This window comes from Aethalodelphis obliquidens, unplaced genomic scaffold, assembly GCF_003676395.1.
Source record: "Aethalodelphis obliquidens isolate GAN/ISIS:26980383/991018 unplaced genomic scaffold, ASM367639v1 scaffold22, whole genome shotgun sequence".
Lineage (NCBI taxonomy): Eukaryota > Metazoa > Chordata > Mammalia > Artiodactyla > Delphinidae > Aethalodelphis > Aethalodelphis obliquidens.
In genome coordinates, this window is record NW_020837966.1 from 14839549 (window position 1) to 14853985 (window position 14437).

Sequence of the window (14437 nt, forward strand, 5' to 3'; positions counted from 1 at the left end):
GAGAGGCCTAAAATGGGGAAATTTGCACTTCAAGAGCTTCCCCTACCCCAGCCTCTCAGAATGACAGCTCTCCTCAGCCAGAAGACTACCTCTCCCGGCAGGCACTGCGCGCCCCACAGACACAGGCTGGCGGGCTCCCTGCGCCCCGCCTCCGCCCGGACCAGCCAATAGGAATCCCCAGCTTGGGCCTCCGCCCTACCCGGACCACGCGGGAGCGGGGGCAATAAAACTACATTTCCCGACTCACCTGTGCGCTCCTCATGGCCAATCGGCGCCCGGAGTTCGGAGCTTGGGGGCGGAGCCGGATGCATGGGCCACCCCATTGGTTAGGGGCGGCTTAGAAGAGCCGGAACCCGGGAGAGAGAGAAGCGAAATGACATTTCCTCTTTAAATAGCTGGAGCCCGGGCCCCGTCGAGAAATGGCCGCGTCGGCAGGTGGGTCGTGTGGTGGCTTGGGAGGTGTGGAGGGGAGGTGGGCCGGGGACGAGGCTCAGGCTGCGAGCTGAGGCGGTGGCGATGAGGAGCCGGAGCGAAGGATGGAGAGGTGGACAGGGATGAGGGGAGGGAGGATGAATGGCGCGGAGGGAGGTGGGCGGTCCGGCCGGACAGGGATGGGGAGGCCGGGTACCGGCCGCCGCTCCGACCTGTTCGCAAGGCGGTTGAGGGGGCACTGGCGGCCGCCATCCATCGAGCTTCCCTCGTGAGGCTCCTGCCCTTCGCTCTCAGCTGGGACGTTCTGGCTGTCGGCGGAGTCGCCGCAGACACCTCGCCTGTTCTGCCCGCGCGGTCCCTCTGCGAGCACGGGGCTTCGGGCTCGCCGGGCTCCCAGAGGAGCAGGCTGGTGTGTGAACTTGCATCGCAGCTCGCTCTTTCCCAGATCCTACCTCGCGGTCCCACTGGGGGTGTCTGTGTACATATATGCATTTCTGTAGCGGGGAAAAAACAAGCCAAGCGAAGAAACAAACAACTCCTCGCCCCATCCCACACACACCAAGAAAAAAAAAAAAACCCAAACCAAAAAACAAAAAATAAAACCCGCGACGCCGAACTGGCTCCGAACTTCTTGTGGTTGTACGATTTTTCTCCTCCTAGATTTAAGTAAGTCTTCCCCAACACCGAATGGGATTCCATCTTCAGACACAGCCAACGATGCCATGGACCCCTTCCATGCTTGCAGTATTCTAAAGCAACTCAAAACAATGTACGATGAAGGACAGCTGACAGACATTGTAGTGGAAGTGGATCACGGGAAAACATTTTCCTGTCATAGAAACGTTCTTGCTGCAATCAGCCCTTACTTCAGGTATGACGATGGTGGAAACCTCTATTGATATCCTCAACCAAGTTCCCTTTCTCCCTCAGTATTGCCCACTTGATTTTTAGACTGAGATGCAAGAATGAGATGAAACCAATGCATTTGTTTCCTGAGAATAAATAACATGCCCTATTTTATTAAGCGCACCCCGCCCCTTTTTTTATTTGACAAATTCTTCTAGAATTCAGGTGGTTGGTTTTTAAGTTAGTGAACATACTTTTGTTTGTATGTTTCAGAAAATATAAAATTGCACTGCCCAATATGGCAGCCACTAGCCGCACGTGGCTGTTTAAACTTCAGTTACCTAAAATTAAATTAAATTAAAAATTCACTTCCTCACGTACACTAACCACATTTAAGGTGCTCAGGAGCCACCTGTAGGTAGTGGCGGCCACACTGTACAGCCCAGATACAGAACCTTTCCATTACTGAAAGTTTGATTGGACAGTGCTAATCTGACATTTGTTCCAAAAATTTATCCAGGATTTCTTTCGTGCACATTAACTCTTTTAGAGTTTAAAACAAATTACCCACTTAATGGATTGTTTTAATGCCCAGGGGATAAGAGCAGTGAAGTGAAAATGAATGAAATACAGTTTCTTTGTGTCTTAGGCCCCAGACTAGTGATTATTTTTTAAGATTTCCGGAAGTTTTTTTTTTTTTCTTTTCCGGAAGTTTTTTTTTCTTTTTCGGTACGCGGGCCTCTCACTGCTGTGGCCTCTCCCGCCGCGGAGCACAGGCTCCGGACACGCAGGCCCAGCGGCCATGGTTCACGGGCCCAGCCGCTCCGCGGCACGCGGGATCCTCCCGGACCGGGGCACAAACCTGTGTCCCCTGCATCGGCAGGTGGACTCTCAACCACTGTGCCACCAGGGAAGCCCCGGAAGTATTTTTAAGCTAAGTTTTCATTTTCATTTAGATTCATCTTTATACATCATAAAACTTTGTAAGGTAAAATTTCAAAACTTGGGTCTAAAAAATAATTTCATACTCTAAGATCAGTGATAAAGGCAGTTTCCTGTTTGAGTTTAACTTCTCCTTTTGTTTAAGTGCTCACTTTAAGCCTGTCTGTATTCAAAAATGGTGCATGAAATGATTGTGAAATAATTTTCTCAACCTTTATAGGGCATATAGCAGTGTAGTGTTCCAGACACTGGTTTCTGGTTCCTCTTTCTCAGAATACTGTGTTAAATATAGTCACTTCAGTTTGCTGCTTGTGATGTAACCATTTAGAGTTACCTAGGGTAGGTCACTGGACTATTAAGTATTAACCATAATGAGGCAGTGAGCTGGAAAGAAAAAAGAAGAAACTGGTATACACAGAAGGTATGAAGTTGGGCCTCTAATGGAAACTGCTGGGGAGATTCATTTATCTAGGCCATCCATTAGATATGGTTGGGTCATTTATGTGTTTAAATATTTGTCACAATTACTGCTTATCAAGCTCTGGGCAAGGCTCACTCTACATACATTACTTTATGTAATCTTTACAATCCTGTCTCTACCTAGTTGTTATTCCCATTTTACATGTGAAAAAACTGAGGCTCAAGGAGGTTAAGTGACCTGCCTAAATCATCCATCTAACTAGTAAGTGGCAGAGGCTGGGTTTGATTCCAGAGCCAGGCTTCTTAGTCACTGTATGACTTTTAAGGAACAAGGGTGGGTTCTCTTTAAAGTTTAATGTACAGAAGTGTTCATTGTATATTAGATTTGAATAGTAAAAAGAAATAAAGTGAAGATGTCTATATCTCACTGTAGTTCTATATTCTGGCTTATATCATTTAACGATCATACTTACTTAAAATTAAGTTTTGAAGACCTGACAAATCACTTGGAAGGATGTATGCTACAGTAGATTTTCTTAATTTCCAAGCAGTTAAGGAAATGCTTGAAAAACTTTCTAAGCATAAGATATGTGAATTCAAATGAAGATATTTGGCTAGAAGACTTAAGGATTAGGTTCTTCTCTCTTGCTAGAGCTGTTTGTACAGAACTTTCTTGGTACCATTGTTTCTCCTTATGTGAGTTGTAGAAAGTCATACTTAATAGTTTCTAAGTCTTGCATCACTGGTGGAAGAATAGAATAGCTTGAAATCTGGCCTGGCTGTTTCCTGCTCCCAGTGACTTGTCAGAAGTAAAATTCGTATGATTAATAAAAACTTTTTGCTGCTCAGGGTTTTGTGTGGGGAAGTACTCCCACTTCCTATCGAGTTTACATAAAGAACCTATTAGAACAGAGGAGAACTTGAGTGTCACGCTGCTCCTGTGTGTGAGACCAGCTTATTCAAGTCAGTAGTAGCTCCCATGATAAAGGGCTATGTGGTAATGTTCTCCTTTGGGAGTTAATCTTTGCCTGATGAAGGGCTTTATTTTTCTTTTTAATTGGGAGCTGTATAACTGAGTTTTTCAGCACCTGAATTGAAAACAAGCTCATACAATGGTACATCTAGTTTCTAGTCATTTAAGAAAAAAAAGTCTGCATGATATTACACTTAAAATTTACATAGTAGAAGTAAAAATAGGACTCAAAGGACGGTTAGCCCAGGCAACAAGCTGGGTCCAGGTACCCTTGTATACCTCCAATATTCCATATTGCATTTTTGAATTAATTTCATGTTTCTGATGAAAACTTTAAAAGTGACTGGAAATCTTCCCATTCAAGGATATTGTTTTCATAACATCACACTTAAAAATAAAATAGGAGGGGTCTGGATCTGAATAATGGAGTTTATCAGCAGTGTTAGGTCGATGTCTTCAACAGACATCTATTAAGCATCCTAGGGCACACAGTCCTTTTCTCAAGAGGATTTTAAAAGACCTTTTGATTTTATTTTTTTATTTAATTTTAAGAACAGCCTAGAAAGGAACCTTAAAGGAGGGAAAAGAAAGGCAAATGATGTTTATAAACGACTAGGACTTTAAATAAAGAGCCAGGCTTTTGGCTACTTAATGTTTTGGCCAAGAAAGTACCATAAATACACAGATAATTTAAAAGAAAAAAAAGAAAAGAAAAAAGCTTGGTCTCAAAGACAAAAGTCTGGAATTTTGAAAACCATTATCTTCTCCAAAGAATCAGTTAATTCTTAAACTCTCTTTAGAAGTAGGTATTATATTAACCCTACTATAATCTTTATTTATATACAAATATATATAGGTAAAAATATGGTAACTTTGAGTCAAGCAAAAGTTTTCAAAATATCCAAGGATAAGTGAATTGATGTTCTTTATATTCTCTATAATCATTAAGGAAGCATTCAAAGGATAATTATTTTAAAAGTACATAGAAGTAGATAGAGTAGATAGAAAATATGAACTTCTGAAGGACATCTTGTTTTTCTAAGTTGAAATTTTTAAAGATATGTTTTGAGCACAGGTTGCCTTGTAAATTTCCACTGGGTCATGAGATGTTTTATTAGACAGTCTCTATATGCTAATGTGTCCCATTGACACTCTATGGGTATTCTTAAACTTTCTGACTGACCTGGTGATTGAAGATCTCAAGTCCCTAAGGCATCTTGACCAGAAGCCTCGATTGGGCTCCAAGGGAAATAAGATGTCCTGGAATATTCCATGCCACCTTCTGGTGTGCTTTAATTAGGTATACTCTCCTTTTCTCAGAGTTGGCACAAAGTGGACTGACTGGTCCTGAGAATAGGGTTTTTTAAGATTAGCCAGACCAAATTCTTCTGCTAGATGATCAACTTTTATCCGCTTTCCTGATATTTAGGATATCGGGAAACACATTAGGAAATATTTTACAGTTTCAAAATGTTGTCTTTGTGGTAACTTTATGTTTTTAAAAATTTGCCACAATAATTTTTATTTATAGCACACATAAATTCACCACTCTTTCCTTCCTAGATCCATGTTCACTAGCGGCCTTACAGAAAGCACTCAAAAAGAAGTTCGAATCGTCGGTGTTGAAGCTGAGTCAATGGATTTAGTGTTGAACTATGCCTATACCTCCAGAGTTGTTCTGACAGAGGCCAATGTTCAAGCCTTGTTCACTGCAGCTAGCATCTTCCAGATTCCCTCCATCCAGGACCAATGTGCTAAGTACATGATCAGTCATTTGGACCCACAGAATTCTATTGGAGTCTTCATCTTTGCTGATCATTATGGTCATCAGGAACTCGGAGATCGATCTAAAGAATACATTCGTAAAAAGTTCCTGTGTGTCACCAAAGAACAAGAGTTTCTTCAGTTGACGAAAGACCAACTGATAAGTATCCTAGACAGTGACGACTTAAACGTAGACCGGGAAGAGCATGTTTATGAGAGCATTGTAAGGTGGTTTGAACATGAACAGAATGAAAGAGAAGTGCACCTTCCAGAAATTTTTGCCAAATGCATACGTTTTCCTCTGATGGAAGACACCTTTATAGAGAAAATTCCACCTCAATTTGCACAGGCTATAGCCAAAAGCTATGTGGAAAAGGGACCATCCAGTACCAATGGCTGTACACAGAGACTTGGAATGACTGCATCGGAAATGATCATATGTTTTGATGCTGCCCACAAACACTCAGGAAAGAAGCAAACAGTGCCTTGTCTAGATATATTCACAGGAAGAGTGTTCAAACTATGCAAACCACCAAATGATCTAAGAGAAGTTGGGATTCTCGTATCACCAGATAATGATATTTACATAGCAGGAGGGTACAGGCCAAGCAGTAGTGAGGTCTCCATCGACCACAAGGCAGAAAATGATTTCTGGATGTATGACCATTCCACTAATAGGTGGCTATCCAAACCGTCCTTGCTTCGAGCCAGAATAGGCTGCAAACTGGTGTATTGCTGTGGTAAGATGTATGCAATCGGAGGGCGAGTTTATGAAGGCGATGGGAGAAACTCACTAAAATCTGTGGAGTGCTACGACAGCAGAGAGAATTGCTGGACGACCGTTTGTGCCATGCCTGTTGCTATGGAGTTTCATAATGCTGTGGAGTACAAAGAGAAGATCTATGTTTTACAGGGTAGGTGCCTAAGTGATTTAGTTCTTCATGAAAGGGTAACAGGTCAAATTGTGGTTCACCCACTCACAGTAAAACATAAGTTGTTTCTGTTCATTGAGGAATGCCTCTGGCTTTCTTATCATAAACTATTTGTTGGACCAGTCTGTTCTTTAAAGGACCAGTAAAGAAAATAAACTTTTCAATCAGAAAAGGCAGGTTCCTAAAATGATCCTGTGTTTTATGTTCTTACTGTGTTTTGACATCATGCGGAATAAGTATTTTTGAAAATATTTTTTCATAAATAATAGTTCAGGATTTGGGAAAAACTCTTTCAGAGCCATTTTTAAGACTTCAAACAAGAAAGCAAGTTTGATACATGACATTTTTGCTCTTCAGTAATATATAATCAAGAAATGTAGCAACTACTTTTCTTATGGAACTTACTGGATTAGTTTAAAAGAGAAAAAAGAACAAAGCATCAACTGCAGTTGTACTATTCAGTTGCCAGAGAATTTTGTATAAGCCTTATGATCGCAAAGGTTATGAAACTTAATTACAAAGAGTTTTCAATTACAGTCTTCAAGATTTTAATTTCACTGCAGTTGATGCTGTCATCCATAACATTGTTTTCAGTTTTTTTCACTGAAAAACTTTGAGATGTCTCCTTTTTCTTACTGTTAACATTATGAGAGGGACGATAATATACTTAGCTTAAAAATTTTTGTTTAAACGATTGAAGACTATTACCCTGGCAAAGATGATCTAGTAGAAGTAGAAAGAGGAACTTAGTAAGAGCAAGTAAGATATTTGATTCAAGGTTCTGATTTGTGCTAATGTTTTCCTTGTGTTTGAATTCTTATCTTAGTTGCTTGAATGCTGAATGCAGTGTTGACAGTACCAATATCCTTATTCTTCTTTTGTGTTTCTTAACTGCTTATATATAAATGTTTTCCTTACACTGACTACTCAAATAAAACAAGGAAAAGGGGGCAACTTCTGTGTAGACACACGTGATTTTTTAGGTCGTTTCCCATTCTGTTTTTTTTTTTTTTTAAATATTCTTTGCTCTAATCCTTTATCCAGCTTAAAATTTCCTAGAAATGCCTAAACCCATATGTTTAAACTTCAATGTAAAGTTAATTCTCCAGAGGGAGGAGTACTCTCTAGTGCCTTATTTTAGTTGACGAGAAGCATGGACATGATTTAGGTTTGTTGGTCTTGCCAAAAAATGGAGTACCTGAATGGATGTAAAATCTATCAAGTGTGGTTGAATAGGTTATATCATCCAATATGATGAAGCTCTCTCTTTATATATTTTGGTTTTACTGGCTAACCAGTTAGTTGATAGAGACAGAATTAATTAGATGACTCCCAAAGGGAATGTAAAGGTTGTGTATTAATGTAAATACTAAGGCAAAGTAACAATGAATTAATAGAATTTTAGGGCTGGAATGAACATTGTTTAATCTGAGATCGTATTTTATAAAAGAGATATCTGAGGCACTGAGGGTTTTCTTAATTGCCCACCACTGGTTTTAATTTATTAAGAAGACTTTAGATTTTAAAAATCAACTTTTAAAATGTATTATCTTTCCTTTTTATAAGAAATTTTTAGAGAGGTAGTACATGGTAGAAAGTGTTAATTCCTGTCTTTATTAAGAATCCTGTTATATGTTAGTCAATAAGCATACGTAATATGTAGGCAAAAGCTAGGACTTTAACAAGTTCTTTTGTGAAAAATTGAAATTACAGCATCACTTTTATTAAGTAGGCAGTTATATTTGTTGATAGGAGTTAACCTAGTTCAGAACAGTTTTCAAGGGGAAGCTCAATCTAGAAGTAGGTACTTATAATCTAAACAAAGCCTCTTTATATAAATAAACTTGACGTGAATAGTCAGAAGCTTATGCTCTACTGTCAGTGGCTACTGGAGTATCATTTAATCCGTTCATAAAGGATTCAGATTTTCATATCAAGGATTTTATACAAATGTCATAATTACCAAGCTCTTGTAAATCTTCACTAGTTTAATTCTTTTAGACATTTTTTGTATTGCACTCTGACTCAGCACACCCTTTCATTGTCAAAATAGAATTGAAACTGACTCATAGTCAATTCTCATAAGTAATGTGCGTGTTTTCTATCATCTTAAGGTCATGTTTTCTCCTCTTGAGTATTTGTCTTTGCATTACACCAACACTAAAGTAAACACATTAGTGGCCCATAGACACAAATCTGAACAATTCTATGTACCATCTTCTAATTAAATAATTAGCACTTAAATTTATAGTGGCTTACTCATGATTGAAGCTATATACATATTTTCATCTTACTGGTTAACCATTAGTAATAATGTTTTTTTTTAGAGCTGGCTTCAAATAAATTTTCTGAAATACCCAATTGGAGAGAGTAAATGAAACCAAGCTCTTAACTGTTATACTGCCATCAAGCCAAACTAATGCCTCATACCTCCCCATTTTGAACACCCCAATTCACGTTCACTCTAATACTATGTTATGTTGTGCATGGAATGAAGATGTTTTAAGCTACCATAATATTTAATGTATCTATGGAGATTATAAAAGAAATGTTTTAGAAAGTAAAATATTTGGAAAATTATACCTTTGGGTCTTCAACATACAACCAAAAAGAGACATGTAAATGTACATATTATTGTTTTTTCTTCTTTTTTTTCCCCCTTTTTCTTTCTTTAGGAGAATTTTTCCTCTTCTATGAGCCTCAGAAAGACTACTGGGGTTTCTTAACCCCCATGACTGTGCCTAGAATCCAGGGCTTAGCAGCTGTATACAAGAACTCTATCTACTACATAGCAGGAACCTGTGGAAATCATCAGCGGATGTTTACTGTAGAAGCCTATGATATTGAGCTCAATAAATGGACTCGTAAGAAGGACTTTCCTTGTGATGAGTCCATAAATCCATACCTTAAACTGGTACTTTTCCAGAATAAACTCCATTTATTTGTTCGAGCTACTCAAGTGACCGTTGAAGAACATGTCTTCAGAACCAGCAGAAAAAATTCGCTTTACCAATATGATGACATCACTGACCAATGGATGAAAGTGTATGAGACCCCAGATCGGCTCTGGGACCTTGGCCGGCATTTTGAATGTGCTGTTGCTAAACTCTATCCTCAGTGTCTTCAGAAAGTACTTTAATGAATGGCAGGCCTTAGTGAGCTCACTGGCACCTTGTGCTCGAGGAAACTTGGTCTTTCAATGATACAAGAAGTGCTGTCGGTATTTAAGAAAGCTGAGAGAGTTTATACATGGAGATGGGTGCTCTTAAAGATGAGTGTAGGGAGGGATTTCTTTTCATCCTTGTGATGTTTTCATTTCAGTAAGCAAAAGGTAACAAAGTGCAATTATCAGCATTTTTTTTTTTCTGGTATAAACGTAATCACATCATTCTAGAATTTTGTGATGAATAGTCACTGAGATACCAGATGAATCGACAACTATGCACTCTTAGAAGAGTGGTTAGGGTACTATGGGTTAGAGACATCCAAAATAGTTTGATGTGACTTTTTATTTTAAATACGGGTAAAAATCTGAGGCAATATCACTAGGACTTTAGCTGTGACCTCTCTACCACAGAGACGCACTAACTGAGATCCTCATTCTGAATATATGTATATCTGTGTACTGTTTCCAAGTGTACTGGATTTAAATGTGTTCTGTTATTAGAGTAGATTGAAGGAAAACCAGATCAGTCTCAGAAAGAGCTTTTAGTTTGATTGTTTTATATTTCCCATGTTGCTTTAAGTTAAGCTAAAGTTTTAAAGTAGCAGTTTTCTGTTGACAATTTTTTCAAGTGCTAACACTGTCTCATTTTTTTAAATCCTGAAAAGGGCTCAAAATCACAGGTGGCTGGTGCTAGTGTAAGTTAATTCATGTGTATAGTTAGGTAGATTTAAATTGTCTGAGCCTATGCTTACCTTTCAAACTGGTATGTTAGTTTCATGGCCATAGTCCTTTACCTGTTGAACTCTTGTGATTTCACAGGGTTCTCTACTAGCATGATGGCAAGGTATGGCCAGTTATTGGTCTAACTGGATTCAATCTTAGAATAGTGAAAAGAATATTATACTCATTTTGCACTAACATGGGCCATTTTGTCGCCTAACCCCCTTTCCTATCCTCTACCTGTCCATTCAGTATCAGTACAATGAAAGGTAACTTATTTCTCTTCTGCACAGAGCGTAATGTGAAGTTTTACTCCTATTTTTAAAATTCTGTTTTCCAGAAACATAAAACTCCTGCAGTAGTCTCATTTAATGGCTTTTACGTTACCTATAACAAATAAAACCTCATTTTTTTTTAATTTTTGCACTTAACAGTTATGAATAATTTTGCATTGAAAACCTTGTTCTAGCTGAAGGTGATTGAGGAGGAAAAGAGTGAGTGAATAGAACCATAGCATTATAGGTACTAAACAGTTTTTCATATTTAACTGATGAATTTCTAACAGCTAGAAATATTAACAGAGGACAAATCAACTCATGTGTTATACATAAGGCAGTTATTTGGATCAGTAACTTATTTTTTACTCTGCCTGGAATAATTAATAAAGGATATAAGTATAGCCCAGAGTCTGTCCTTAACTGGAACATTTTGATTCTGTTAAAACAAACTGGCATGGTTTGTATTAAAGACTCTTGCACAAATGGTAATGTGATACTGTGAAACAAATTTAAAACATTGCCTCTTTGCATCACATACCTCGTTTTTCAGAAACTTTCCAAACTGCTTGTCATAGCCCTCTACAAGTAGGGAACGTTTCCTGAAGCCGAATTTAAAGTGGACAGCATTTAGAGAATTCACATTTTAAAATCTAGTCTTGGGAAGCTGGATACGTGCTGTCTTCTTGCTGGCCTTGGTAGTGTGTCTATAATCTCCTTATCGACTTTGTCAACTAATCACCTGTGTTTTTTCTCCGCATTTTTTCTTTGTCTTCCTGCTGGTTTGGGGCTATTTCTGTGAGCATTTTGAAGCATCTTTACTGTGCTGCATTGCAAAGGGAGGAAAAAAACAAAGCTAAGTTTTACAAGAGATGTTCGTGTAATTTATTTTTGAAAGCTTTGTTGCATATCTAAGACTTCCTGCCGCTTTTTGACAATCTCCTGTATTTATTTAGAAGAACGTGTTACTTGAAACCATGACATTAGAATATTGAGTTAATTTACAATGTGCCCGTGTGATGCATAGGAGTACAGCATACTGTGGTTAATTCTGCAGTCGATTTATTCTATTGATCTGCGCAACAGTTGATCCTTTTGCTATATTGAGGGTGTGGTCTAAGTACAGCGTGTCAAAGCCAAGGTTTAGAATTTGCTACGGAAGTAGAATATATATTGAATTTTGTATGGAGAACTATTTGTTTAAATTATACAGCTGGGATATTTTGCCACTTTTCAAATGATTTCAGAAGAGGTCCTAGAAAACTAAGATTAGTAATATGCGTGGATCTTTGTTTAGCTATTTAAGGTACATTTGCATAGTACGATGAGAATATAAGTAAAAGGCCCAGTGGGTACTACAGAATTAAAATATGGGGTGACAGATGCCAGTCCCACTTGACCCTTGTTTTTGCATTTGAAGAAAGTATGTAGCACTTTCCTATATAGTTTTTACACACTGAAAACTGGACGTGGTATAACTATGTTATAGGAAAGTAGAAATTGTATTCTTTATTTTCCATCTTTGTTTTCTGTTATCCTACAAAGTTGATGCTTAAGCATCAAGCTGGTTTCATTGGTGCATGAGAAAAAGTGGACGTGACCTGCAAGGAATCAGATTCCCTACGTGAAGCAGTTTAAAATGGCATTAAATGTTCAGTGCTCAGGTATGTAGTAAGTACTGTAGTCCTTTGGGGGCAAACGTGTAGATATTTTTAAACATTTTGCCATAATTGCACAAGTTTTTGCATTTTTATCTGATGGCATTGTTTCTTATAATAAAACCTTTTCTGACTGAAAACTTCCATTGTCGTAAATTGACCTCTGACTAGTGAGTTTTGCAGAATTAAAACTGGGTGAAAATCATGAAATACCTTATATCAGGAATAGAAGGAGAAGATTTTATTCTATCAAATGCCCGATCTGCGGTACAAAATGAACTAGTTAAGGTCACCTTATATAATGCTCTTGAGATTCTAAAGCAAGCTCACTCGTATCGGTAGCTCCTTTGTTAAGTTGGTTCTGCCCACAAGTCTTCGTATCCCACTCCTCTCTCTCACAATTCATGTCTAATCCATCAGAAAATCCTGTTGCCTCTTCCTTCAAAATACACCTAGACTCTGACCACATACCACTTGCACCGCTATCACCCTAGTCTAAACTAGCCTACTCTGTCTGCCTTAATGCTGTGCCACCGAACTGGTCTCCTTTCAGTCACTTTTGACCCCTTGGAATCTGTTCTGTCCTCCACACAGTAGCCAGAGTGATCCTATTAAAACGTAAGTCAGGTTACATTCTTCTGCTCAGATCCCTCCAGGAAACGGCTTCCCGTTTCCTTTCATATGAGAGCCCTACCCCTTCCTTCCACCATCAATCTAAATCACACTGCTCGGACCGCACTGCCATTCCACCCGCTCACTCCATTCCAGCCACACTGACTGCTGTTCCTCAGACACACCAAGCCCCTCCGACATCAGGGCCTTTGCTCTTGCCATGTCTTTTGCCAAGGAAGCCCTGACTACTCATTTATTTTATTTAAGTTTCTATTTTTTAAAACTCCAGAGAGGCCTTCCCTGACCACCTCATGTAAGATAGAATGCCTTCCAACTCCACCCCCACCAGTACCACCCATCTTTTCCTGATTTATTTTTCATCTATCTCCCCCCATTGAAATGTAAGTTCCATGAAGGCAAAGGATTTATTTTATTTCTTGTTCCCCTCAGCTCAGTGCCTCGGACATCCTAGGCATTCAATGTTTGTAAAAACTGAATTTTCATTTAAGTCTTAGAGCACCCCGAGAAGTGGTCGAACCAGTGCTATTGCCTCTATTTTATTAGATGAGAAACACAAAGACCAAGTGAATCGCTGAAGGTCATCTAACTAATGAGGGGCTCACCCGGGATTAGAACCAAGCTTTCCACTTTGACCTCAACCTAGTTTCTATGTGCTACGTTAGTTCTAAACAAAACTGATACAAAGGCAGATGCTCTGTATTTTGTGTTTAATGGTTGCCTTTTCTGAGTCCCACCTTTTTCCCAACACTAATATTTATAGTATCTACTATAATTTGTAACCGATTGATTCTCAACAAGGGAGTAGATGAGGTAGGAAAATACCTTCAGTTATTCATCCTGCATCCCCATCATTATATCATTATGCTAATATACCACTGTTCTGAGTTCTGTCCCTCAAACAAGTTGAAGAAAAAAAGAAAAGGCTTGAGAAATACTGATTTAGAGTACTGTTGTTTTGGTTCTGTGAAGTTAAAATGACTTGTCATTCTAAAATCTTGGCTGTATGACTGGTTTTTTTTAAAAAATTATTTGCAAAAACAGAAATTACAAATAAGTGGTCTGGGATCTCTAACTCATCAGAAGAATGCTGTAAATGACACCTGCTAGTTTTTTGAAGTGAAATTTGGAATTTTATATAATGGATTTGAGTAGGGAAAAAAGTATTTTCCCTCATTTAATGTGTCGAGGGTACACTAAAGGTTCTTAATTTGGACCTTTGGTAGACAGAACTCAAATGGCTCTCAATAGTTAACATGAAGAGGTAGCGTTAACTACTGCCAGTTCTAGTAAATATCAAGTGCATGTGTCCATCATTCTTATTCTCCACACTTCATTTTGACGACCTATATCTCTTTGGTAGAAGATCCCAGAACCTAGAAAGTTGGGCATCTGGTTCATGGGTCTGCTGGTTTTTCCTTCCTTTTTTGGTAACCTGCTTTAGCCTGGTTTACTTGTGTGGGTTCATAAGGAAGCTACTCTACACGTTTGAACAGAGGAATCAATATGGCTGCCATCCCAGAGAAAGGAAAAAGTGAAGACATTCCGGTCATCAAGTATATATTTGGAGATTTAAATCGCTAAGCCACAAGGCAAAATTTTAATTTATGAAAGTGTAAAGTATTTTATGCATGCTGACGGAGACACAGTTCAGTATGACTTAGGTAACCACAGACACA

General features: G+C 38.8%; 1 protein-coding gene across 1 annotated transcript; it reads left to right on the top strand.

The window, feature by feature from the left end:
* Nucleotides 1-365: 365 nt before the first annotated feature.
* On the top strand, nt 366-12272 carry KBTBD8 (kelch repeat and BTB domain containing 8). The gene is made up of 4 exons (XM_027121345.1): nt 366-435; nt 1093-1303; nt 5177-6291; nt 8985-12272. Exons 1-4 carry the CDS (start codon nt 420-422, stop codon nt 9446-9448), a joined length of 1806 nt encoding a protein of 601 aa, XP_026977146.1. The 5' UTR covers nt 366-419; the 3' UTR covers nt 9449-12272.
* The last annotated feature ends 2165 nt before the right edge of the window (nt 12273-14437 follow it).

What these genes read in the sequence shown, in the direction of transcription:
- KBTBD8 (XM_027121345.1), top strand. An exon ending in GCAATCAGCCCTTACTTCAG is followed by an intron (nt 1,304 to 5,176) that starts GTATGACGATGG and finishes TTTCCTTCCTAG; the next exon opens with ATCCATGTTCACTAGCGGCC. An exon ending in GAAGATCTATGTTTTACAGG is followed by an intron (nt 6,292 to 8,984) that starts GTAGGTGCCTAA and finishes TTCTTTCTTTAG; the next exon opens with GAGAATTTTTCCTCTTCTAT.